This window comes from Ciconia boyciana, chromosome 7 (genome assembly GCF_034638445.1).
Source record: "Ciconia boyciana chromosome 7, ASM3463844v1, whole genome shotgun sequence".
NCBI classification, from domain to species: Eukaryota; Metazoa; Chordata; class Aves; order Ciconiiformes; family Ciconiidae; genus Ciconia; species Ciconia boyciana.
The window spans coordinates 37,498,239-37,524,010 of record NC_132940.1 but is presented as its reverse complement, the minus strand read 5'-3'; the positions used below and the strand labels follow the sequence as shown (position 1 = coordinate 37,524,010).

General features: G+C 61.4%; 2 protein-coding genes across 15 annotated transcripts; one reads left to right on the top strand and one right to left on the bottom strand.

The window, feature by feature from the left end:
• Positions 1-456: 456 nt before the first annotated feature.
• Positions 457-1,851, top strand: MTERF4 (mitochondrial transcription termination factor 4). The gene is made up of 3 exons (XM_072868782.1): positions 457-856; positions 930-1,114; positions 1,246-1,851. Exons 1-3 carry the CDS (start codon positions 508-510, stop codon positions 1,603-1,605), a joined length of 894 nt encoding a protein of 297 aa, XP_072724883.1. The 5' UTR covers positions 457-507; the 3' UTR covers positions 1,606-1,851.
• A 5-nt stretch (positions 1,852-1,856) lies between these two features.
• SNED1 (sushi, nidogen and EGF like domains 1) lies at positions 1,857-23,767 on the bottom strand. 14 transcript variants are annotated; one of them, XM_072868777.1, is made up of 32 exons: positions 23,388-23,767; positions 21,055-21,342; positions 20,263-20,403; positions 19,417-19,579; positions 18,394-18,519; positions 18,139-18,252; positions 17,233-17,346; positions 16,860-16,973; positions 16,615-16,731; positions 16,185-16,310; positions 15,792-15,896; positions 15,217-15,330; positions 14,948-15,064; positions 14,346-14,462; positions 14,142-14,258; positions 13,531-13,704; positions 13,242-13,355; positions 12,151-12,264; positions 11,605-11,718; positions 11,407-11,520; positions 10,501-10,797; positions 9,080-9,263; positions 8,878-8,990; positions 8,054-8,332; positions 7,491-7,635; positions 7,068-7,150; positions 6,199-6,285; positions 5,826-5,942; positions 5,229-5,319; positions 4,509-4,592; positions 4,222-4,259; positions 1,859-3,798 (listed from the first exon to the last, which is right to left on the bottom strand). In XM_072868777.1, the coding sequence occupies exons 1-31, from the start codon at positions 23,589-23,591 to the stop codon at positions 4,223-4,225; spliced, it is 4,224 nt and encodes a 1,407-aa protein (XP_072724878.1). In that variant the 5' UTR covers positions 23,592-23,767; the 3' UTR covers positions 1,859-3,798; position 4,222. The 14 variants fall into 14 exon arrangements, with proteins under 14 accessions (XP_072724866.1, XP_072724875.1, XP_072724872.1 ...); XM_072868764.1 differs by having other exon boundaries at positions 5,229-5,316; positions 23,388-23,725; XM_072868773.1 differs by having other exon boundaries at positions 1,860-3,798; positions 10,501-10,563; positions 23,388-23,725.
• Between the last annotated feature and the right edge of the window lie 2,005 nt (positions 23,768-25,772).

Below are 25,772 nucleotides of genomic sequence, written 5' to 3'. Positions count from 1 at the left end.
TCATCTGGGTTGGTCACCCTCTGCCTGTTTGGCGCTTGTGTGTGCAAAGAGGCCTCAAAACTAGACACAGAATTGCATGAGGTGTGGGGGGGGGGTCCCCCTTTTCTTTTGGTCAGAGTCCTCTCTATATCCAGGAAAACAGCCCTTGATTTTGATGAGACAAAGGTACTGGAAAGAAAAAACAGATTCAAGAAAGAGAATTTTAACCAGTTCACGGCATCGAGACAGGGCGAGCTCCTCAGTGCTCAGGAGGAGGCAGGGTCAGGGCAGCTGAACGGGGCCCAGCGCGTCCGGCAGTAACACCGTACCTCCTCCTGGGGGGGTTAGCCTGGCCCTGGTCCCCACATGCACGCTCCTTCCGAGGCGGTCGGAGGCGCTGAGCTCCCAACCGCGGCTCGCAGCGGGAGTGTGACCGCGCCAGCCCCGGGCCCCCGCGGCGGGGGAGGAGCGCGGCGAGGGCGGGGCCCTTCCGGCTCCTCCCCGTGGAGGCCGCGGCGGTGCCGGGCCATGGCGGGGCGGCTGCTGAGCGGCTGCGGGCGAGCGGCTGCGGTGGGCTGCGCCCCGGTGCCCCGCGCCCTCCCCGCCGCGCCCGGGCTCTGTCCCCGCCGCGGCTGCGGGGAGGCGGCGGCGCTGCGGGCCATGGGCTTTAGCGAGGAGCAGGCCCGGCGGCTCCTGGGGCTGCAGCCCCGGCTCGGCCCGCAGCGCCGGGAGGCGGCAGCGGCGCAGCTGCTGCTGCTGGGGCTCAGCGCCGAGGCGGCCCTCGGCCTGCTGGAGCGGAGCCCGGGGCTGTTGCGGATGCCGACGGAGCAGCTGCAGGAGCGCGCCGGGGAGCTGCGGCGCCTGGGGCTCGACGGAGGTAGGGCAGCGTGGCAGCGGGGCCGCGGGGGGTGCACCGGCACCTCCCGGCCCGCTCACCCCGCTGCCCACAGGACAGCTGCAGCGGGCGGTGAGCCGCTGCCCCCAGCTCTTCACCTTGCCCCGGAGGAGGATGGCGGCGGCAGTGCGGCTGCTGCGGGAGCGGTGCCTCTTCACGGCGGAGCAGCTGAGGGAGGTGCTGGGGACTTGCCCCGCCGTGCTGCTGGAGGAGCCACGCCTCCTCCACCACCACTTCCAGGTGAGGGGCCCAGGCTGCCCGCCGCGTGGGCCGGCCACGGCCACGTCTCCTGCGGAGCGGGTACACGCCCCAGGGCCGGGAGCGCAGTGCGGAGCCGGGGCTGTGCGTGAAACACCCTGTACCGCCCGCAGTACGCATATTTCAGGATGGGGGTCCAGCAGAAGGAGATGGTGAAGGCCCGTCTTTTCCGAATGCCCTTTGCCGAGCTCAGGAACCGGCACATCTTTCTGGAGCGGCGGGGGCTCTACCAGACCCCACACAAAGGCCAGACTCAAACCAGTAACCCGAAACTGAAAGACATCCTTCAGCTCCCAGAGAAAGACTTCCTGGCCAGCCTGGCCCACTCCACACCAGAGGAGTATGAGGTCTTCAAGAAGCTGCTGGCTCGAGAGGAGAAGGAGGAGGAAGGAGAAGAGGAGGACAGAGATGCACTGTACACAGAGGAAGATGAAGACTTGGATAGCAAAGGAAGTAAAAGAGCCCAGGAGTGAAGAGGTGAGGCTCTAAGGTACCAGAGCTCTCCCATGCTGGTGCAGTCCCTGGCCTCACTGCACTCATGGGTGCGCTGGGCCCCCACCACACACAGGCATGGGCCGTGGTGGCTGCAGGACCTGCTGGCTAGAGTGCTCCATGTGCAGGGCCCCCCTGAGGGGAACCAATAAATCCCATATAGCGGAATACAACAATAAAACTCTTTCCTCCTCCTTGACCAACTACTTTAAAAAATATCCAGTTTCTATAAAGTGTTTTTATTTAAAAAATCAAACCAAAATAACTAACTTAGTTCCAACGCTAGATTAAAACCTTCCAGCTGCATTACATACTGTGCTGGCTGTGGGGCAGGAGGCAGGGGGCTGCTATGCTGGCTCGCAGCGGGGCCACTGTTCCCGTTGCTGCAGGGACAGGCCCTGTGGCAGTGCTGACTGGGCCCAGGGGCTGCGCTGAAATAGGACTGTCCCAGGGCATGACCACCTCCACCTTTGCAGCCCGTGGCTGACAAAGCAGGGGTACAAACATTTTCTGACCACAGCCCCAAACCCTCTCTTCCCTCATGGACAGCAGAGGCTGTTGTGGCTTTCCCCTTGCCCTGCTCTTCCAGGCAAGGGCTGGCTTCTTCTCATGCCCTGGGGAGGCAGGACTTCCATGCTCACCTTGCAGCAGGGAGGCTAGAGCAGGAACAGTAGCCTTGGTGGAAAATGAGGCATGTCCATCTCTGACTTTGATTCTCTTCTGGGTGCAGAGCTAGAGTCAGGGCAGGAGGGGAGCATCACAATGGCCAGCTGGTCATGGCTTTACTGGCTCCCAGGCTGCTGCCAGATGCCTCAGCAGCCACTCGTCTGGGCCAAGCACTCTTACGCTGCTCTGGGGAGGGAGAGGGTAGTGCTAGGAACACCAAAGCTCCTGGGCCTGTTCTGCTCCGAGAGCATCTTCTGGGCTACAGCTTGACACACATGGCTGAACAACAAAGCACCCTGCAATGCTCGCAGGAGGAGAGCTGCCCCGCTGGGATGCCCCCCACGCTGCTCAGGAAATAACACTCTATACCATAACTATGATATATCTCTGGTATGTATTAATTTATAATATACACTGTGTACGTTAATACACAAATCTATGTTTAACTAGTGTTGTCATACAAACTCACAAAAACTAGGAAAGTTTCTAAGCTACACTTTTTCCTTGCCTGCCCTGCCGCAGTTGGTGGGGCAGCCACTGCAGGGCCTTGCTGGGTGGTTCTCTCCTCCACAAACAACACAGCAGTGGCATTGCGGCACTGGCTGGTGCCACGGGGAACACAAACACTGCAAGTGGCTCAGGGGGATGGCACATGGAGCTTGCTTTGTCACCAAGCCCCTACTGTGCCCTGCGCTTGGAAGAAATTAGCATCAGAACAAGCATGGTGTTATGCCTCAGCTGACAAACTTCACTCTACAGATAATTTGTAAAATTCTTTCTAGGTGCTCTATCACTTTCCGAGCTGGAAACTTGGTTAAAACCAGGGATTTTTTTACAAAGCAAAGAAAAAAAGGCATGCAGTAGAAGCTGCCTCAATTTCCCCCCAGTAGAGCAGAGGAGACAGGGATGCACCTCCAGTGGCTGTGCTCACCTCACTGCTTGGGGGAGCTGCTCACTATTTCTAACTCATCTACATAGGAAAGGTCTCTTCCAACCAGATTTTTGTGGGCCACATTTCAGGTGATAGCTAAGGCTTTTTGGTCTGCATTAAACTGTTTTATTTGGGGGCTACAGGTAATTTATAACCTTGGATTATGAAAACAGGTTGGTGCAGATGCTGGTGGCAGGGAGCTGGGCTCAGCCCTGCTGAAGCCTGAGCAGAGCTGGGAGCCCATGGCTCATGCAGAGCAGCTGGGGGGGGGGTGAGCAGGCTGGGCCCCTTGGGGGGCAGCCAGCCAGCCGCAGTACACTAGCACTCAGCTCCTTGGGGACAGAGCGGTGGCCAGAGTAAGGCAAGCCAGAGTGAAGGCAGTGCTGGTCTGGCAGAGGGAAGGGAGCACTGCTCAGCATGCCGATCCGGCTGTCCCTAATGGGCTGGAGGAGAGGGAGAGGCTGATGCCAGGCAGGAAGGTTCCCCTGCTGTGTTCAACCCAGAGAGCAGATCTGATCTTCCTGGTGTTTCAAAAGCCCTTAGATGTGGAAAGATGAAGCTTCTACTGCTTGGAACCCTGTGAAGGAGCAGGAGGAGAATGAGCTGGTGTGCAGAGTCCCCTAAAAGCTCTGCAGCTGCCTCTTCCCATGCTGTGCACCTGTCTCAGGCTGGGAGAAAGGGACCTGCCCCTTTCAGGGCTCCAGCCTTTGCCTTGCACGGGCTTGAGGCAGTGCCCAGGCCCTTTCTGCACAGGAATCTTTTGTTCATGGGGCTTGCAGAGGTGCGGGGGGAGTAGAGCATTGTCTTCTGCTCCTCCACCCCAGCCACAACCAGGAATTCTCAGGCACGTGCAGCAGCTGGAGAGGCCTCGCATCCCCTCGACACGGCAGCATGAGCCTGGGCTGCGCCATGGCCTCCACCCTTCTCCTCCCCAACATCCTGTGCGGGGGTGCAGGCTGCCCCTGCCTGCAGCTGAGGAGGGCCTGAAGCACGTACTTACTCTATGGCTTCTTCAGTGTGTGACTGTTGCTTGGTTTTCTGAAAGAGAAGGCAGGAGAGCACCATCAGCCCTGCAGCCCCTCAGCCATCACTCGCAGGGAGGGCACACAGAGCTGGTGTCTGAACCTCGGTCATGCGCTCCTCATACTCTGTTCTGTACAGGGTACTTGCACCCCTCTTCCAGCCCACCCCCAGCCTGGGCACGCCTGCGCATGCTGGGCGACACCAGCTGGCTGCATCCTCCCATCCTGGGCCACTGGAAAGCGAGCACAGTGCTGTTAGCTGTACCTGCTGGTTGTCTTCTCAGAACTGGTACTCTCGCAGCTCTCCTTGTAGCAGAAGTCCTGGTGTACCTTGTAGACTCTCCTGTACCTGCACACACAGCAGAGGGGTGAGTCGTAGGGAATAACAGGGACAGATCTGCTATTGTAAGTGTAAGGGCAGGGGGGGGAGTCTGGGGGTCTCCCATGTTTCATTCCAGGCTGTGGTAGCCAGCCTTGGTAGGAATGGGGCTGAGCCTGCTATGCCTGAGGGCTGATCCCACGCAGCCAGGCCCTTGCACTTCCATCGCAGGGGGTGGGGGACAGAGCAGAGGCCCCCATGCCCTGGCATTGCAGCAGGGCTGGCCCCAGCCCTCTGCCTGCAGTTGGAGAAGCAGCTAGAAGCTGGTCTGGCAGGCAGCTGGTCTGGCAGGGGATCCACTGCTGCTTGGGGGGAGTCACGCACACCAAATCCAGCCTCACTGTCATGTAGGTGGGTAACACCGCTACGAGGCTGTCATTTCAGCAACACCCTGCCCTGAAATGCAGTTGGTGGGGCAGCCCCAGGGCCTAGAGGGCAGACGAGGCTGTTCAGCCTGTGCTGGGGAGGGGGCAGCTGCAGCCACCTGGCAGCTGCCAGACAGGGTCTGAGACGGCCTCACGCTCACTCTCCCTTCCCCAGAGCCGAGCTGTGGGGAGACATCCCCACAAGGGGAAGGGGGGAGCACAACCCACAGGCAGTACTCACAGGTAGTGGCAGGTACCTCCTTCCCACACAGGGAATGACTTGGTTTCCGAGTACAGCCGCGTGCACGAGTGTGGCACCTTCTTGCAGGCTGCTTGGGGAACAGGAGAGGGGAGCTATCAACAAGCCCGTCTCTGGCCCTGCCTGCCTGTGCCCCGTGACAGGGGGCCAGCAAGGCCCCCCTGGGTTCCCCTCTGCTGTCCTGGAGGGCTGGGCTTAACAGAGCTGGCCTGCCAGGAGAAGCAGAGCCCCCAGCCTCGCAGTGCCCAGATAACTACGTGGGCAGGGCAGGAGCCTGGCTTGCCAGGCTGCCTGGCAGAGGTGGAGGGCTTGGCCAGAAGCAGGGAGCAGACCTGCTCTCCCAGATCTGCCCGAACTGGCAAGAGCAGGGCCCAGCCCCTGTCTCTGTTGTTGGCACAGCACAGCCCTCTCGAGCTGAGCCTGGGCGTGGTGGGAGCCCCCTTGGCTGGGAGAAGCCAGGTGCTGACAGGGTGTGCTCGGTGACCTGCGCCCTGGGGGACCTATGGCTGGGACAGCTGCCCCACAGGACAGCTGCCCTGCTGTCGGAGCTTGGCCCTCTGACAGCAGCATTGCACTCACCCAGCTCGCAGAGCCGGCCCTTGAAGCCCAGGCGGCAGTCACAGTGGTAGGACTCGGCATCTCTGATGCAGGTGCCTCCATTCCTGCAGGGGTTTGTGGAGCAGTTCTGCCCCTCACCTGCAAAACATGTACAGCTGTCAGACCCCAGGGCCACAGCACAGCCCTGCCCAACCCCCCAGCGTGCCAGGGTGCTCCCAGGGAGAGCTGCAAGCAGGTGAGCAGGGATGGTGCAGCCGGCAGGGGCCCAACACCATGCCCCTTTTGTGCCTCCTGGCAGGGCAGCAACAAGAGCAGCAGGCTGGTGCCGAGCACCCTGCCTGCCTGCAGGTCCTGGGCTGGTGTCTCCTGCTCACGTGTCTCCCCCCAGACTTACTCTTGCTCTTTGCCTCACGCAGCTTCAGTGCCAGACTGCCCTGGCTGGACACCTCCACGTTCTCCAGCTTCACTGGAGCCTCCGGCTCTGGGCAACGAGAGGGTCAAATGTCACCTCCAGCCACGGCCAGACCCAAAGGCAGCCCCTCCGGTGGGATCCAGCCTGCCCGCAGCACCAGGGATCTGGTCAGGCCTGAGACAGTGTTTTAGCCCTTCCCAGTTGGCACCCCTAGAATTAGGGTGACCACCTCACCCTTCCTGGAGGGCTGTGGGACATGGAGCCCTGGGGAGGCAGGGACAGAGCAGAGAGGTGCAGCAAGCCCAGGGCTGTCATCAGGTGCGCGAGGCCCCTTCCCCACTCCATGGCATGGGGTTCCCAGGTCTGGTAGGATATCTTGGGCTGGCACTTGTATGCCTGGTGTTCTGGGGTGGCAAACAGGAGGCTGGTCCTGGGCTAGCAAAGGGCATCTCACCCAGGCACCCTCCTCAAGTGTGAGGCTGTGCTTGGCAGCAGGGGCTCAGGCTGCTGGGCAGGCAGGAGCTGTGCTGGAGGGCCACGGGGTGGCTGCCTGGGCTCCTACTGCTGTTGGCAGGGGAGGTCAGCCCGTGCTACAGCTGGCATCGCCTCCCATCATCGAGGGTCCCTCTCTGGGCTCCACAGCTGGCCATGTGTCACCCCTCTCCCTGGGCAGGGGTCTAGCGAGCAGGGCAGATGCTTGTCTGCCCAGCAAGAGGTGAGAGGGTTCTGCCCTCCTCTATGGCTCCCCCAGCCCTACAGCAGCCTGCCTGGCTGCCACCCCATCCTGGGTGTAGGCATAAGAGATGGCACTGGGTGACAGGATGGGCCCAGAAAGGCAGCAGAGCACTTACGTGTCTTCACAGTGATGGATTTGCTTAGCGCAGTGCTGAACCTGGTGCTGATCCTCCCTCTGCCATCTACCAGCTCAGTGAACCTGGGACAGGAGAGCCATGAGGGTACAGGGCACTGTGGGACCCCCAGGCCACAGCCACCCCATGCGCTAGGGCTGGAGGCAGCTGGATAAAGCACGTGCTGGTGGCATGAGGCTTGGTGCAGGCTCAGCTGTGGGCAGCATGGGGGACCTGCTCACAGGGCAAGGGCCTGCCTGGCTCAGGGCCCCAGTGGGTGGGCAAGAGGCGCAACCCAGCAGGAGCATGGCTTGACCCTGTGCACACCTGGACAAGGGAGCTGGGAAAAGGGGCTGTGTTCAGCCCAATGCTTGGGCAGAGTGCTGGTTGAAGAGCCAGGGGTGCTGCTGTCGGGGCAGCACCTACCTGGGGGCTGGTGAGGGCTCCTCAGCTGTGTCACGATCTGCTAGCAAGCGGAGTTCAGGCAGGAAAGCTGGGGGCAGCCTGTTGCGCAGGACCCGGGGGTGTCCAGCTTGGCTCCACCGTCTCTCCGGAGCCCCATCCCTCTGCACTGCAGACCAAAGGGTTAGGTTTAGTGGGAGGCAGGCCATGAGTCTGCACTGCAACCCAACGCCCAGCCAGTCCCCTCATCCTCAGGCTGCCATTTAGGGCTGTCCAGGGACATGTGCACACTCTACACATGCCTGGGCTGCAAACACCAGTCCCCTTGAAGCATCACCGAGCTGTAACTCTTTATCAGCTCTCCGCTAATGGAGGTGGCACCCTGCAACCCCCACCTCCCTTTCCAGGGGACCTGCATCCTGTCCCCACAGCCTGCTGCAGGCACCCGGTTCTGGCGCAGCAAGTCCCCATGGGCTCGTTACTGTTGGTCAACTGGTTTCCTATCCCCCTGCCCCACTTGCCCATTAGGCCATTGCCTCCCTTGTGCCGCAGCAAACTGACAGTGCCCCGGCAAGCCAGGCACTCACAGGTGGTGACGTAGAGGTGGATGGGCTCACTGTGCACTTGACCTTGCTCCGTGTTCTGCACAGCCGTCACAGACAGGCGGTACCGCTGCCCAGGGAGCAGGTCCCGCACCATGTAGGTCACGAGCTTCCCATTGGGCACATAGCGGCTCTTCACGCTCTGAGCAGTGGTGACATTGATGATGTACGCCTCCACAGCACCAGCGGGTGGCTGCTCCCATGCCATGGACACAGAGGTAGTGGTGATGCGGGAGGCGGTGAGGTTTTGGGGGGGGAGAGGCCCTGGGGCAGGCAGGAGGTGGGGAGAAAAGGAGTCAGCGCTGGTGTCCTTGAATGGCGACTGCGTTACTTGCTCACACACCACCTAATAAGCATTCCAGGGCCTCAGCTTGCCTGGCCATGCCCCAGCCAACCCTCAGCTCAGCTCCAGCTGTGCAATGCACTGGGAGGAGATGCTCAGCACTAGGTCCCTGGCAACGGGGGCAGAGCCTCACTGCACCCTGGCACCCAGGTCTGGTCCTTGCCCTCCGGCTGCCATACAGCAGGGGATGAATCAGGCCCATACAGGCTCCGCATAGGGCTGAGCTCATGCTGGTCTTGGGCAGTGAACAACATCTGACAGGGGAGGATGTGCTGCTGCCTTGCCTGCCCTTCCTGAGGGCTGCCTGCACGCCTCCTACATGCCATGCTGGCCAGACAGCCTGGCAGCTTATGCACCTTCCCCTCCCTGCAGCTTTCCTGCTGGCCATGAGCCATGGCTGCCCTGTGCCTGCCAAGCCCCAGGGCCCCTGAAGCAGTGGGGGGGTGGCAAAGGCAATCCCACTCACTTGTCCACACGTGGAAAGGAGCTGTGGCCAGACTCTCTGAGGGGTGGTCTTCCATCCCCAGGCCGCTCAGCGTTGTGACATGGACAATGTACCTCTCTCCTGGCTGCAGGTCCCTGTGGAGGAGGAAGGCAGGGTGGGAAGGGGAAAGGTGGGCAGCCTGGGAGGGCCAGCTGGCCTGGCACCTGTCTGCCGCCCCACTCACAAGAAGGTATACTTGGCCACGCTGCTGTTCAGCTCCACAGTGCGGTCTGCCAGGTCACCTGGCTGGCGGATGGCAACACGCACCCTACTAACGGTGGAGTGCTTGAGCCGGTGGAGAGCCCATTGCACCGTGATGGCGCTGGCCGTCACATTCGTGATCTCAAAGCCTTCCACCGGACGCGGTCCTGGCCAGAGCAAGCAGAGAGGGCTGCAGTCAGCTGCTGGTCATCACGGGTCACCTCATCCATCCCTCCCACACGCCCCTGCAAGGGGGGTCCTGCCTGCCCCTATAGATTGGCTTCCCCAGCGGGAGCAGCTCAGCACCACCTGCCCTGCCAGACTCATGCTCTCCCGTCCTCACCACCTGCAGGCAGGCGGGAGGTGTGGGCAGGCAGGAGTCACATCCATCTACCTGCCTGCAAAGGCCTTATGCCATCCGTGGCACCCCTGGGGCTGTCCTCCTCTGCCCCCAGCCTCCTGACAGCAGCTCCAAAGGGGCTGCAGTGCCTGGGCCTAGCCCTAAGTCCACTGCACGCCCCAGGCAGCTGTCCTGAGCCTCGTTCTCACTGCCCCTGGCATCCAGCCCTGGCTCAAGGCCTCCCAAGATGCCATGGCCAGGGGCACAGACCCCTGCTGTGCCCAGCGCCATGCCTGCCTTCTCCTCCCCTGGGCTTCACTCGGTCTCAGCCCGCTGGGGGGGATGTAGCCCACGGGCTTTCCCACCACCATGCCCTTCTTGTTAGAGGGCAGCTTTTCTAGGTCTAATCCCCTCCCATCCTCAGTTTGCACTTGATTTCTACATCCACCTGCCCTAGAAAGCAGGACTGCAACTGCTCCACCTGCCCATCCCCCCACAGAGATACTACTGTGCCCCCTTCCCTCTGCCCACAGAGCAGAGGTCCTTGCCAGCCTCTGCCCTCTCTAGCACGTCCCCACACCAAGCCCAGTGGGATGGCAGTGACTCGCCCACAGGGCTCGTTGTTGGCAGAGATCACCCAGCCCCGCTGCCTGGCTGGCGCAGGGGCTTCTCCAGCTCAGCCAAGCAGCACTGGGGACCTGCGCTACCCTTGGCCCAGTGACAAGGACTAACCAGTGCAGCAGGCGCAGCCTGGCCCTGATGAACAGGATCCAGGAGTGATCCCCACTGCCAGCTCCCTTACCAGCCCCTGGGCAGGGGCCCAGTGAGCTGCATGGGGTTCAGACTCCTTTTACTCACAGCAAAGAGAACAGCAATTCTCTGTGCCAAGCGCTTTCCAAAGGCCCCCAGCTGGATTTTAGGATCTGCACCACCAAACCTGCCGGGGTTCGGCACAGGCCCAGACTGCAGCTGGAGCAGGCAGCAGGGAGGAGGCAGCAGAAGCCCTGGTGCCTGTGGGGGCCACACATGCTCACGACCATGATCCCCCCGGGGACGCTACTCACTAGTGCGCGTGGTGAGCATGATGGGCCTGCTGATATCATTCTTGTTGTTCACGTTGCGTTTGACTGAAAAGACAGAAATATTGTAGGCTCTGCCGGAGGCTAGTGCCCGCAATTGGTGGGCAGAACGACTTCGGTCCACAAAATCTGTCCTGCGGTAAGAGCCGTCGAGGGATACGTACGTCACGGCGTAGCCGTCAATGAGTTGCCTGGCGGCTGCGTCCTCAGGTGGGTGCCAAGAAATCAACACACCAGTGTCCTCCACCCTTTCCACCTTTAATGAGGTTGGTGGCAGCAATTCTTCAGGGTGTGGGCAAAAGCAAAGGGGAGAGGTAACGCCATGAATCTTTAGATAACAGACCCCGGCAGCAAGAGGCAGAGAGGCAGCGATGGAGGATGGGGCCCTTGCTCTCTCTCTCCGCACACCTGGCAGGGGCACTGCGGGCACCGGAGGAGCCAGGGCACCAGGAGCACTCCCAGCCACTGTGACCTGGCAGCACTGGCGGTCGAGCGCTTGCTGCCACCTGCCAGGCCTAGGGCACCGGCAAGATGGGACGAGGGGCCCCAGAGACACCACTGCTGGCGGCAAGAGGCTTCCCTTGGACACCTCGGCCTCCCCTCCTGAGGGCATCTGAGGGGATCGCCATCACTGCAGGGGGCCAGTAAAACCTGTTCCCGACATCCTCACGCCAAGCCTGGCACCTGCGGCAGCAGCTCAGCATGCCAGCACCCGCCCGCAGCATGGATGGGGCCCGGGCTGCCCCCCCACGGAGACAAGGCCCCAGCCCTGCCCGCCTCAAGGAGAGCTGCTGGTCCCAAACAGTGTCGAGCCCTCCGTGGGCAGTGGCCACCGCCAGGCCGTTGTCGAGCCCCGCGCCACATCCTGGTGCCGCTCCTGAGGGCCTTTACCTTTTTCGCAGCTCTTGCCTGTGTAGCTGACTTTGCAGGTGCAGCTGTGGGTGCCATTGCCAGGCAGGCAGTAGCCTCTGCTCCCGCAGGGGCTGGAGAAGCAGGGGTCGCTGGCTGCAGGAGAAGCGCCAGGCCCGGCAGTATTAGCAGTGCCAGCTGGCCAAGTGGCCCTGTGCCGAGCCACCCTGCCCACCTCACCTGTCTCACAGTGGTAGCCGAAGAAACCCTCCGGGCACACGCAGAGGTAGGAGCCCCCGTAGCTCTCGCATTCCCCTCCATTTCGGCAAGGGCCTGACTCACAGGCATCCACTTCTGGAGGCAGGAGGAGGCTGGTGGTGAGTGGGGGCCCCCAGCATGCCAGCAGCCAGCTCCCGTGGGCGAGCAATGGCAATGACCCCCTGAGCGGGCAGCAGAATGGACGTGCAGCCCAGGGCTTGGCACAGTGGGTCTGGACCCAGAATCCCACCCAAGCGCTGTGGCAGCCACATCCAGGGGGTGAATGCCTTCAAAAGGGGATCCATCACTGGCAGACACCTTGTTCCTTGCTCCCTCCCCACCAGAGCAGTTTCAGCTCTGCCCCCGAAACCGCAGGCAAGGAGGCGTGACAGGCAGCAAGTCCCCAGAGCGATGGCTCGGGGTCAAGGTGCCCAAGACGGCAACGAGCCGCCTGGCTCGGTGCTGGTCCCGGCCGCATCCCAGTGCCCAGTCCAGCCTCCCACCACCCCAGGAAGGGCGAGTCCCTACCTGTCTCGCACTGGGTCCCCACAAAGCCCTCAGGACAGTAGCAAGCAAAGGACCCAGGGAGGTCCCGGCAGGTTCCGCCGTTCTTACAGGGCTCTGACTGGCACTCGTCGACATCTGGGGAGCGGCGGGAGGACAGGCACCGGCTCAGCACAGCAATGGGGTCAGTGGCAGGGGACAGGGGGCTCAGAGAGGCAGCGCTTCTCCCGCAGGGTGCAGAGCCTCCCCACGTCACTCACTACCCCCAAGCCCACCAGCCAGGAACAGCCCTACTCCTGAGGCCATTGGGAGCCCATTACCCCATGCCTGCCCCTGCGCAGGGGCTGCAGTGGGAGCTGGGCATGGGGACATGCCCACAGGGACACGTGGGGACAGCTGGCAGTGTGGGGTTGTGCCAAGAGGTCCCGCAGGGTGCCTGGGGCACGTCCCCTCCTCTAACCCCTGGCGGGTATCCCACCTTCTCCCACCACTGTCCTCTGCCAGGCCCTGGGTAGCCAGATTAGAGCCGCCTGCCACAGAGTCCCACCAGCCCCCATGCTGCCTGTCACCCGCTTCAACCAGCACCCATACACAACCACGACCATGTGCATACAAGGGAGCATGAGCACAGTGTGGCCAAAAGTGTGCAACCTCAAGCTGCTTTTTCCTCTGACTCTTGGCCAATAGCTCTGGAGCCATGCAGGGCACTTGCCACACAGATCCCGAGATCTAGGGCTTCTCTGCACGGGCTTAACATGTGTCAGGAGAAGTCATTGCCCCATCAGTGATGGGGATGCCTACACAGCATCCATTAGCAGGGGGACACAAGTAGCGCACGTGCCCCACAGCCCTGCCTGCTCCTCTGCCCAACCATGACCAGCGTCTCCCCACCAGCACATCCCACAGCTGGCCGGGGGCTCCGGAAGAGGAGCACTCGCTGCAGGCTGATCTGAGCGCACAGGCAGGAGACTGAAGCCAGCCCACACAACCACAGGCAGCCCAGCTCCTGGCCGTGGGTTCACGCCCGCTGTCATTCCCCAAGGCCTGGGGGGCGAGGAAGGGTTTGCTATGGCTGCCTGCAGTGGCCCCAGAGCATACCAGGCACGGTCTCCTACCCGACTCGCAGTGGTGGCCAGTGTAACCCGGCTCACACAGGCACAGGAACTTGGCGACATGGTCCTTGCACCGGCCACCATTCAGGCAGGGCTGGGACCAGCACTCATCGATCTCTGCAAGCATTTGGGCAGGGGAGAGATAAGGCGAGAGACATGAGCACCAGGCAGGGGTCCCCGGGGGAGCTCTGTCCACAGACACGGGCAGGGGAGGACTGGAGTCCATGTCCTGGGGTCACCAAACCATGGTCATAAGCGCAGGCCACTGGGACGGTGCCCCAGGGCTTCTCACCATCGCACTCGGGGGGGTCACTCCAGACACCTGGCAAGCGGCAGACACGGGGGTGGTTGTGCTGACTGAGGGTGTAGCCCAGCTCACAATGGTATTCAGCCAGCGAGCCCACCTTGGTGGAGTTGAAAGAGGCCTGGGCATGCTTCACCTCACTGGGAACGCCGCAGTCAACCTCTGGGGAGAGACAGGGGGGTGAGTGGGGCCCACAGAGGCACCCCAAGCTTCTGGCTGGCAGGGGCAGCACAAGGCCCTTACCAGACTGGCAGTGCTTCCCTACATAGCCCATTGGGCATGTGCAAGCATAGCCCTTGCCACGGTCCTCACAGGTAGCGCCATTCTCACAGGCGCTGAAGAAGCACGGGGAGGGCACTAGAAGAGCGGAGCAAAGAGCAACCACTGCAGAGCTGGCAGAGCCCAGAAACTAGAGCCATCCCCTTTCCCCCTCTGGCAGCGCTTCCCCGGCTTCCAGCAGGGTGCAAGGAAGAGTCAAAGCACTTCAAATTACAGGGAAGGAGGTTCAAAGCAAGCAGCAAGGCTCGCTTGCTACCACCACGGCTGTTGGCTCCACTAGCAGCCCCAACACCTCCCCAGGCAGCCCTGCTCACACCTACCAATCTCACAGTGCCGGCCAGTGTAGCCTGGGGGACAGTCGCACTTGTACTTGCCGATGTAGTGGAAGCAGGTGCCCCTGTTCTGGCAAGGCCCTGAGGCGCAAGGGTCTGGCTTACCTGGGGAGAGAGGGCAGGCAGGAGCTGAGCAATGAGCATGGATGACTGTTGCCTCTCCTCCCCGGGGTGGGGGCTGGGAAGCCGTACCAATCTCACAGTGCTTGCCAGTGAAGCGGTAGGGGCAGGTGCAGTGGTACTCGCCATCCGCCTCCCTGCAGGTGCCCCCGTTGCGACAGGGCCCCGTGCTGCAGAGCCGTGGCTTAGCTGCAGAGAGAACGCCGAGAGCAGGGGTCACCCCCTGCTGCCAGCACCCTGAGAGCCATCGCCTCCCGCCAGCACCCCACCAAACCCCTTGCTGCGGGAAAGCAGAGCACACCTAAGCCTCATAGCCCTGGGCTCAGCAACACCATGAAACAACACCCATGCAGACACATGCCGGGGCCTTGCGGGTGCCATGGGTGCATGATGCCAGGGGACTGGTGGCTGTTCCTGAGGCCAGAAGCTCAGGCATGTAAAAAAACTCCAACACTAATGGTGTTCTGCAGGAAACACAACAACTGGATCAGCTACCGCAACTGTTAGGGGCTGTGAAGAGAGCCACGCAATCCTCCCTCCACCCTGTGGGATAGGATGGGATGGGATAACCTGCACCCATTTCTAGCTGCAGCTCAGCAAGCAGCCGCTCATCTACCACAAGGATCCAAGCTCTTTTCTGGTCCTGGGGCTGGCAGGGAGCTCCATGCAGGTACCTTTCTCACAGTGCTTGCCAAGGAAGCCTTGAGGACACTCGCAGGTATATGAGTCGTCATGAACCTCGCAGGACCCGCCATTCAGGCAGGGCTCCGAGTCACAGGGGGATGGCATTGCTGCAAAGCCAAACACAGGGCATCACTGAGGACGTATGACCAGGGGTGTGAGGGCTGCTCCCTGGCCGATTACTGTATCCCTGCTCAGCCCCCAACCCCTGTTGCATGTCCCTTCCCAGGGCTGGTCCCGCATCCCCATGGACAAGACTTACTGTGGTTGGTGCCATAGTCAGTGTGGCAGACGCACAGGTAGCTCCCACCATACTCCATGCAGTACCCACCATCTGGGCACTGGGTGTTCATGTTGCACGGTGTGGTAGTGACTTCTGCGAACACATGGCGAGTGCCAGCCTCCGTCAACTGGTGGCAGGACGACATCCAGCCAGCTGCCTGGCCAGAAACTGGGGTGTCCTAACTTTGCAGGGTCTGATGAGACGGGACAGACCCTCTGTACCACATGCCACAGACTGTGTGAAGGGCAAGGGCCAGCCCGGATGCCCAGTGAGCTTCGGAGCAGGAGTGCACGAAGGCTACGGTTCCCTCCCTACCCAGGGAAGCTGGGCTGGGGCCAGGGGCTGGGAGAGGCACGGCTCAAGGGGGAGCGATGGAGATAGAAGCGTTGCCTCCTCACCAGGGGACAATATTTCCAGGCTCAAATTCAGTGCATACCCCTGGTACCACACTAGGCTCAGGCATTGGCAGAGTGTTTCCTTGCTTGCCTGCAGCCTGCCTGGCTCAAGCATTCTGGAGAGGGAGCAAACACAGCGAGCAAGAAGCCTTCACCTACCAAATTCACAGAGGAGACCAAAAAACCCAGGCAGGCACTGGCAGATGGTGACGTTCCCCTCCAGACAACTGCCCCCGTTGCGACACTCGCAGCCCTCCGAGAGCTCTGCAAGAGAGGAGATGGGAGCATGCCAGGACCCCTCCTGCTTGTGGTACTGGGAAAGCCAAGCAGCCTTGCTGGATGCCATCCACAGGGGGAGCTCAGGTGGGTAGCAGCCACGAGTCCTCCCCCTCCCCCCCCCCCCCAGACATAGCCTCCTTCAGCAGGACGGATCCGCTGTTCAGTCCAGGAGCCCTCAGTGGGCTCTCCAGGGCTGCTGCTTCTCCTTCTCAGGAGCACAAGGGCTCCCCTAGAGATGTGACATCCCACCACAGAGATCCTCCTGGTACTCACTGTCTCGACAGTCCTGCCCAGTGTAGCCCTCCTGGCATTCGCAGATGTAGCCCTGCTCTGTCTCCAGGCAGCTGCCCGCATTCTGGCATGGGTGGGAGAGGCAGGCAGCAGGCACGCGGGGCCCGCCTGTGGGGAAGGGGGAGGCTGAGCCACAGCCATCCCAGCCTGGGGCTGGAACACCCTCTCTCCTGGGGGAGGCAGGGCAGAGCTGGTCTAGCCCAGCTTCACACTGGAGACCCCACCATGGCCAAGCAGCCCCGATGGAAGGAGCTCCCTGCCGGCAGCACCATGATCCCTCTGCATACCCTGCCCACCAGCTTTCGGCACTGCCTATGGCTGATGCAGCCCCTTTTTAGCCATTCACCCCTTCCCCCCGGCTCCCGCGAAACCAGCTCCTGTGCCAGGCTGGGCGAGACGTGCCTCCACTCACCATACTGGCAGTTGTTGCCATAATAACCCGGGGAGCAGGTGCAGATGTAGCGGCCAGGGCGGATGTAGTTGCACGTCTGCCGGTTCCGGCAGCTCCGGTCCTCGCAGGAAGATGAGTCTGGGGGGGGAAAGCAAGCAAGTGATGAGCAGAGCCTGGCCCTGGGAGAGGGGCTGTGATGGCCAGCAGAGTGTGGGGGACACAGTCCCTAGTGTGGGTCATCCTGAGGCGCAGGCAGGAGCAGGCACCTGTCTCACAGCGCTGTCCCACGAAGGGCTCCAGGCACACACAGGTGTAGTTATCGACCAGGTCAATGCAGTGCCCACCGTTCAGGCATGGACTGGACTCGCACTCATTCACCTCTGCAAGGGGAGGTCGGGAGGGGTGGTCAGGCCAGGCATAGGCACTGCCAGTCCACCCGCTGCCTCCCATCCTGGATGATGCTTGGGAGGGGGAAGGCAATAGCCGGGGGGGGGGGGGGGGGGGGGGGAATCAGTGCCACCAGCAACGCCAAGCACTTCCCTCCCAAAACGACGGCCAGGGGTGGAGCAGCGTGGGAAGGCAGCTTGCCAAGGCACAAAATGTCACCAACCCCCCCCCACGCCTGCTCCTGCCACCCACCTGTCTGGCAGTCCACCCCTGTGTACCCTGGCTGGCACAAGCACGCTGCTGTCCCATTCACTGCCTGGCACCTCCCGCCGTTCTGGCACACTCTACTCTCACATGGCGACTCTTCTGCAGTGGGACACCGAAAAAAAGAGAGGGGGGGCATCAACCCAGGTGCAGGACCAGCACATGGCATCCTCTGCACACATGGTGATGCTGGGGCCGGGCAGAGAGTGCACCTCGGAGCCACCAACACACCCTCCAGTGGGAGACAGCAGTCACGTCCCCAGCCATGGCTCTTCCCAAAACTCTTCCTCAGGCAGCTCAGCCCTTTCATCCCCCTGCACCTCTTGGATGCCAGCATGCCATGCTGGGCGCTTCTCCCTCCCTCCCCCAAAAGTCAACTCCCTGCTCTCCTCCACCAGCACGGAGGCTTGCTGGGAGCCAAATGCTTTGGCAGCACTTCCACCGGTGGGCAGAGGCCAGCAGCAGGGGAAATCGACCACCACAGCCCCTGCCAGGGACCGGGAGAATCCCCGCTGGCTTCAAAGGGCTTGGGACAAGAGCATCACCTGCAAAAGCAGGGCCTCCAAGACTTCTGTTTCAGCACTAACTGCCAGTTTTTCTCACTAAAGGAGCAGTGGTGGGGAGACGTGCCGGCGGCAGCGCTGAGCTGAGCCCTTGGCGGAGCAGGCTGCCAGTAGCAGGAAGGGCTCACAGCCAGAGCAAAGTTTCCTTTGCCTGGAGCAAGCTGAAATCCAAGCCGGCGGTGCTCAGCACCCGTCACAAACCACTCAAGCCCAGCAGCTTCCACAGCAGCCCCAATCTTGAAGATCCCCCCCCCTCCCCCCAAGCTTGGGGTCTCTGCTCTTCAAGCATGGCAAAGACCCAGCCCCGCCACGCTGGCAGCCCCATGCTCACCGGCCTCGCAGCTGGTGCCTCTGAAGCCCGGCAGGCACCTGCAGCTGAAGCTGCCGGCACCATTGAGGCAGGTGGCTCCATTCTGACATGGGTGGGAGAGACACTCGTCCACATCTGAAACAGAGCCCCGGGTGGGGGCAGGAGCTCAGGGCAGGGACAGCCACAGGGACAGAGACTGCCAGCACGTGGCTGTGACACCAGAAGTGAGACCTGCTCCCTGTGACAAAGCGCCAGGAGCTCGGGGACAGCACTCACCAACATGGCACCTCTTCCCGGTAAAGCCAGCCAGGCAGGAGCAGGTGTACGAGGGGTTGCCCGTGATGCAGTCCTCGATACACTTCCCCCCATTCAGGCAGGGCCGCAGTGTCAGGCAGACAGAGGCTGTGGGGACAGGCAGTGCCCCCTGTCAGCCCACACCCCAGCAGGGCTCACCCGCCGCCTTCCAGCCACACCAGCACCGGGGTCTGTCTCCGCGCCCACCCGGCTCCCCAGGATGCTCAGGGAGCCCACAGGAGCTGCCTGTCTCATGGCAGGGCAGGGTCCGCTCCTCGCAGGCTCCCCTGGGACGGGGGGCAGTTTTATTCCTCCTGCGCAAGGGGGAGAGGCTGCACAGGGTCAGCCCCGCCGGCCAGGGGCACATGGACATGCCCTCGCTTAGTGCCCAGGGCAGAGGGAAAGGGGGACAGGAGAGCCCATGTACAGCAAACCCACCGGCAATGCGAGACACACGCAGATCACGGGTGGGAAAACACAGCTGGGGGGGGAGCAGGGACGAGGAACAGGAGGCCAGCAGCTCCGTGGGGTACATGTCAGGACCCCCGGGGTGGGGACCATGGCCCAGCCCTGGCACCCTGGCCCCACGGGGGAGGCTGGCATGCAGCAGCTCTCCGCACGGCTTGCCCCGGCCTCCTGGGACTTACAGAGCTGTGCATCCCCCTAGGGTGCCGGTCCCTCGTGCCGTGCCCCTGCCTGTGTGCCGTTACCGCCTTCCCAGCCTCCCTCATCACTCCCCGCAGGCTCTTTTCATCTCAAAAGTCTTCCTCCCCTCCCCATTTGCTCTCCCAGCCCCTTCCCAGCCCCGGGGCACCTATAAGTGCCATCCCCAGTCACGGCAGGCACTGAGGATGGTCCCCCCATGGCTGCCTCCCCTCCCTCCCCAAGCCCTTCGAGCCATCTCTTCCACCCCGCGGAGGTGGGGGTTGAGGCAGGGAAAGACAGGCTGGAGAACAGTGTGGGGTTGGGTTGGGAGTTAAATAAACCTAACTGCTGTCCTCTTACTTGTATTGCTGCAGCCCCCCACTTGCACCTGGGCATCATCGATTCTGAACACCCAGCGCCCGGGGATACCCACATTTGTCGTCATCTCCACGTCAGCGATGTCATCGGTGCGGGATCCGGGGATGTTGAAGTAGCGCTTTCCATCACCAGCGTTAAAACCTGCCTGGGAGGAACAGAGGGTGAAGAGACATCACTAGCACACAGGGGAAGGCGGCTGGAGCGCAAGGGCTCGTCTCTCCTGCCACTCAGCACTGCCAGCGGCACTGCTCAGACCAACTGTCCCCTTCCACACGCCACCGGCCAGCACTCAGCCCTGTCCACGCACCAGGACGACAGCCGGCAAGACGGGATGAAGCAGCCACCCTGCCTGCTTGGTCCCTCCACTGGGATTCAAGACCCATCCACTTCCTCTCCACCTGCAGCATCCTGCCTGCTGCAGGCTGGCAGGCAGGAAGCCAAGCACAGATCAGCTGCCTGTAAATTCACACATTTGAATGGGTACCGGGGTTTTTGCGGGTGTGGGTGTTGGCTTTTTTTCCCTTAAACACAACAACGCACACAAAGGTGAAATAAAAATACATGCAGAAGCTGTGCTGGCTGTGGCAGCTGCTCTTAAAGGCTGAGGTTAAGAAGGAAAAGGGACCACAAGGCAGCAGCCAAGGCAAAGACCTGTGGTTTCAGGATAACAAAGCCCCCTGTATGAGCACACATGGCTATTTAAGAACTTAAAAAAAAAAAAAAAAGGAGGGGGAGGCTTTCCACCTCCAAAAAAACCAAACTAGGACCTGCAAGCTCACAGGGCAGATGCACTACCTGGGTACCCTGGGGGCCGCATTCGCCGCTTACCTGCGCCGCAATGCCGCCGAGCCCAGCAAAGTCCCCCCCACTGCTGGCGTGCATACCCGTGGTCCAGGTGATGGACTCATAGTTGAAGATGGTGAAGGAGAGCTTGCCATCTGTGATGAGGACAATCTGAAAAGTGTTTACCTGCAGCAGGGAGGGGAAGAAAGCAGTGAGTGGGTAGGAGGAGGGCAGGCGAGCCAGCCAAAAACCAGCCAGAAAATAAAATGATGGAAAGAGCATTTAGCAAAGGGATGTTTCTTTTTAGCCCCAGTCCTCCTCTGCTAGAAAGGGCAGTTGGGTTTAATTATTTTTAACCCTAAGGTGTTGTGAACCCCCTGCCCAGCACACCCCAGCCAGCAGAACGGCTCGCTTCTCCTCCTGAGGGAACGGGAAAAATGGGGAGAAAAGTGGTTATTGAGCCCCTGGAAGAAAGGCACCAAACACTGTCCACAACCGGCTCCTCAGCACAGCCACAGGCAGGCAGGCAAACGCAGCCCTGCTGTTGCCTGAGTAGGGGGATGCTGGCAATTTGCAGCTTCCATGTGGCACAAAGAGGAGGGTTTGGTTTTACCAGCCCGGCACTGCTCTGTCACAGCAAGGCATCGTGATGAAGCTGCCAGGGTCAGCTTAGCCCTGCTAACAGCTCCATGCCGCATGCAGCAGGAGTGCCACCACCACGGAAGGCACCAAAGCTCCAGTGGGATGCTCCTTTTAAAAAAAAAAAACCAAACAAAAACCAAAAAACGCAACAAACCCTACCCCTAAACTAATGGCTGCTTTGCCCCAGCTACTCACTGGTGAAAGTGAACTGCCCCCAAAGAAGGTCACTCGGTACCAGGTGGCGATGAAGACCCACTGTGCAGAAAACCCTGGAAACTCAGGGAAATACTGCGTGATATCCCTGCTTGCTCTCTCTAAGATGGGCTGTTCGGTGCTCTCCCGGTAATACACATCGCCCGCCTGCCGGTTATCCACATCCGCCCAGAAAGCGGCCACCACACGCCGGTCCTTGGAGATGGGGAAGGCCACTGGTGTGAACTGCGAGACCTCCTTCAGGAATGAGATGATCCCATTGTTGTTCACCTGCGGAAAGGGAGGGAAAGAAATGGGTGTCCACAGTTGATTTCTGCTGCTGGCAGGAATCCATGTTTTAGAGGTGCTTTCCATTTTACCTTTCTCCCCCCCTCCCTTCCACAAATATTGGAACACTTCCTCTTCCTGCCCTTGGAAGCAGAGACGTGCCCCGGCACCCGCAGCACCCTGCCCCAGCAGCTCACTCACTGGAGTGCGGCTGCAGGGAGGCAGCAGCCTGAACAAACCCAGCCCTGTTCTCCACCGTGGCCGGGCCAGGGAAAGGGGGAACAGCTGAGAAAACTGTGGCGGCCCCGGCACTTTAAACAAACAGCGCCCAGCACGCTTGGCCAGCTCATGCCAGTGCTCTTGGCGGGGACGAGGGGCTGTTTTGCTCGCTCCCTGCTCTCTTATGGCTGACACACAGCCTGCAGGGCTGGGGTCTAGGGCCAGGCATCGCTGCCACCCTCCCGGCAGGAGGGTCATGCCCGAGCCAGACAGCCACCAGCATAGGATGGGGAGAGCCTTGACAGGCAGCAATTAATCCACTGGTATGAGCAGCGCTCTGAGTGAGCAACAAGCAGTCAAGCTAATGGACTCATGGTCCCCAGGTGACCAAGTGCCACCATCCCATGCAAAGCCCCCAGTTCTGGCTGGGCCTTGCAGGCTGCTCTCATTAAAGTGGGGGATGCCAGACACCTGGGGCAAGATACTGCAAGCTCTGAGCCCTTCCCCAGCACGAATTAACTGGGGCAAAGCCAGATTAGGGTCCTGGGATGCCTAGTCCAGTGATGCATGGCGGAGGTGGCTCTCAGCCCAGGGAAGAAGCTGGAGATAGCGGATGCTGCTGTCTGGAGTGCTTGGGGATACAGTAGGAGTGAGGAAGGGGAGGAAAACCCCTGCCTGCACTGCTGCCTGAGCAGGCAGCAAGGGGGCAGGGATCAAGAGGAAACACTCTCATCCTCAAGCCCCCAAATTCCCAGGAGGAGACTCTGCCAGCACCCTGCCACACTGGCAACCCCAGTGGGGCAGGGAGCTCCCAGCCACTCAGTTCCCCTGCCTGCAGTGCTGCCCACAAGCGACAGCAGGACAGGCGGGAGGCACACAGCCCCCCACCTGAGCTCCCCAGTGTGCAATGCCCAGCTCCAGCAGCACCAGCCCGGCAAGCCCCTGGGCTGCAGTGTGGGAAAGCAGGGGCACAGTGCAGTGAAGAGGCTCTCAAGTGGAGAGAGCAGCCCTGGCACGCAGCAGGCAGGGGCAGGCAGCAGTGTCACGCTCGCGTGCCGACAAGGAGCTGGGAGCCAGTGTCCCACCAGGAGCCAGGCTAAAGCCAGCATGCCTGTGCCCCAGCTGCCCACACACCCAGGGAGGGGTGGCTGGCCTGTGACAGTCTTGTGCAGCCCCTGGGGAGGGTCCCCAGCCCCTCCATTTGAACAAGGGGCAGTCTTTGCTGTGACTAAGGGGAAGAAGATTCCTGTTTCCCAAAGCCTCCGTAACCCTGCGGTGTCCACAGAGGAACATTCTTCCCCTGATTAAAGCAAGATGGGATAGAGCTGGAGCCAAGAAGGGCTTTTTTTGTTGTTGCTGGTTTTTGCAAAGGAGGAGGAGGTGGTTGGAGGCAGCCCTCGAGGACGGAGGTCTCCAGGTGAGCCCAGCCCCATGCCAGCTCCCCCAGGACAGTAGCTCCCCAGAGAGGAGCAGCCCTGCCACGCGGACACCCGTCTGGCTCCAGCCAGGGCTAAGTCCGGGGCTCCCCACTGCGGGCGAGTGCTTCGTCCAGCATCCCCAGCGTGCCGTGGCCAGGACCCTCGCCACGGCCAAGGACCCCATGCATGCCGAGCCCCGGGCCCCGCTGGATCTCCCCCCGCCCTCGGCACACCGTTATTCCTCTGATGCTCCGAGTTAAATGGGGACCACCCAACGGCCCCCGTGGAAACCCAGATGCACTTGGATTCATCCGAGTGGGACAGTAATTTAAAAATGAAATAAAATGAAACACAATGAAATAAAATAGGAGGCCCCAGGGGAGGCCGTCCCCGCTGCCCCCCGGTACTCACATAGAGACCGGTGTGACCCGCGCCGAAGAAGGGGAAGGGGATGGAGAGGGGCCGCAGCTCGGAGCCGCCGTCGTCCTGCTTCCGCGTGGCGGCATCGCCCTGCGTGGGCCCGAAGGGATAGAAGTCCGCCAGCGGCACCACGCCGCCCGCCCACAGCCACTCGCCCAGGGCCACCAGCACGGCCCAGCCCGCCAGACCCCGCATGGCCGCTGGGATCCGCCGCTCGCCTCTCAGGCCGGCACCGGCCGCCGCGGCATGGCGGCGCGGCAGGGGAAGAGCGTCCGCCGACGGGCACGGAGCTCGGAGATGGCGGGCGGAGCTAAGCGGCTCTGAACCAGGCGCCCTCCGCAGCTCAGAGCTCTGCCGCCGCGCCTGGCTCCTTCACCCCGCCAGCCCCGCCCCCCCGCGGGTGATTTGCATAGCCCGGGTGCGGTCATCCAATGGGCACTCGGCGCGCCGGGAGGGCGGTGGTAGAGGGGCGGGGTGCGGATGGGAGGGGACGGAGGGGAGGGGAGGGGAGGAGGGGGCGGTGGAGGGTACCCCACGGGGGCCGTGGGGTCCCTCCGCAGGGGCCGGGGGAGGGGCGGCAGAGGACCCCACACAGGGTCCCCCTGCCGTCCCCTCTCCTCCCAAGCCCCCCGCAGAGAGACCACTCGCCGCCCCCCCCCCCGCCACGGGGGAAAAGTAGCCACCACCCAAGGACATGCGTGGGTGCAGAGACCCCCTCCGGGGCCAGCCGCGGCCTCGCTCCCCCCCAGCTGCAGTTCAGCGGCGGGTCCCCTCTGCTCCTTTAAAACAGAGGACTGGAGGGAACAAAAAGAGTGGAAGAGATAAAAATGGTGTTATTTGCTTTTTTTTGCCCCCACCCCCCCCCGCTTTTTTTTTTTCAGGTGCTAAAAATATTATCAGGAAATTCTTTTCAGGAATGCCATGGTTTAAGTTACGCTTTAGGCTCAAGGGCCTCTTTGTCTCCACTGGAGAAAAAAAAAAAGCCCCACACCCACCCCACCCACGCTACATTTATCATCAGCAAATGGTTTTGATAAAACCATTTGAGAAAGCCCGAGTCCCCCAGAAGACTGGCAGGGCTGCCCCCTGGGAGACCGTGCTAAAAAACATTGGTGGGTTTTGATAGTTAATTGATAGTTAACTATGGATGCTGCCTGCACCACTACTGGGCAGGTGCTGGGGTGAGGGATCCAGCCGGACTGGGGTGCTCGGTGGCCCCATCCCCTCCCACCTCCCAGCACCCCCGTAGCTGTGCCCAACCTGTCCCGCAGCATGAGCATCTGGGGTGCACAGGAGCAGAATGGTGGGGGATGCAAGGGAGTACCCCATCCAGCACCATCCAGGGTCCTGGCAAAACTGGGGAGGGCCGTTGCCGGCCCTCAGCACTGGGATGGTGTGGGAATCCAGTCCCTGGTTCCAGAGGTTTTCCATGTTATTCCACACCCCCGCTGTATAAATATTCTCTGCTGTAACGATTGCGAGGTACGTTTGAAAACGGGCCAAGGAACAAATTATGTAAAGAGTGAAGTGGAGGAGCAAACAACAGCGGGACGGGGTTAGGACCAGCCGTGGACACTGCCATGGAAAGTCTGCCTCACTGGGGCCCCAGCTCTGCCACCGGTGTGAGGGTGCTCCTAAAATCCTTGCCCACGCACTGCTGGCCGCCCCGAGAGGCAGCCAGAGCTGACGCAGGGATCATCGCTTCTCTGTAGAGCAGGGAAAACTGAGGCTTTGGGTGGAGGGCTGAGAGCGGGACTGGGTGCAAGGGGGGACCTTGCGGGCAGCAGGGATGCAGCACCCAGGGCAAAGCTGCGGGGCTCCAAAACACCCTCAGGGCAGCATGGCAACCCCGGACCCCAGCAGCGCCAGGACCTGCCCCCCCCTCAGAGTAGCCCCAAAGCCAGACCCTGAGATCTGCCCAACTCCTTGAGACACCAGAGTATCTTGGCTGGCCCCTGCCGAGCCCTGCTGCTGAACACAGCGAGGCATCCCTGTCCCTTTAAAAATCTTCTGGAAGAAAATGTTAAAAGGAAAAGGGGGGGGGGGGGGGGGAGAGCAAAATCCAAAATAAATAAACGGCCACATCCGGATTTCTCCCCTGAGACACTAATAAAGGCTTTATGAGTTTGATATGAATTACCCTCCCTGGCCATTTACAGCTGATCTTCTGGAAGGCATTAGGCTGCTCACCCCTTTCGCCCCTTCCCCGGCCTGGGGGATGCTGCGCAGGGGGACGCAGCAGGGGTATCACCACCCTCTCCACGCAGCCCATCCAAGGCTCTGGGGGTGCTGGCCAAGACCCATCTCTTTTGGGGAACAGCTGGGGGGGGTCTTCTGGCTGTCGCCATCCACCACCTCGCACCCGGGAGGGTGAGC

Coding starts and splice junctions, on each gene's coding strand:
- SNED1 (XM_072868777.1), bottom strand. CDS start 23,591: ATGCGGGGTCTGGCGGGCTGGGCCGTGCTGGTGGCCCTGGGCGAGTGG. Junction 21,343..23,387: donor CGGGTCACACCGGTCTCTAT/GTGAGTACCGGG, acceptor CCCTTTCCGCAG/GTGAACAACAATGGGATCAT. Junction 18,253..18,393: donor CGGGAAGAGGTGCCATGTTG/GTGAGTGCTGTC, acceptor GCTCTGTTTCAG/ATGTGGACGAGTGTCTCTCC.
- MTERF4 (XM_072868782.1), top strand. CDS start 508: ATGGCGGGGCGGCTGCTGAGCGGCTGCGGGCGAGCGGCTGCGGTGGGC. Junction 857..929: donor GCGCCTGGGGCTCGACGGAG/GTAGGGCAGCGT, acceptor CGCTGCCCACAG/GACAGCTGCAGCGGGCGGTG. Junction 1,115..1,245: donor TCCTCCACCACCACTTCCAG/GTGAGGGGCCCA, acceptor TACCGCCCGCAG/TACGCATATTTCAGGATGGG.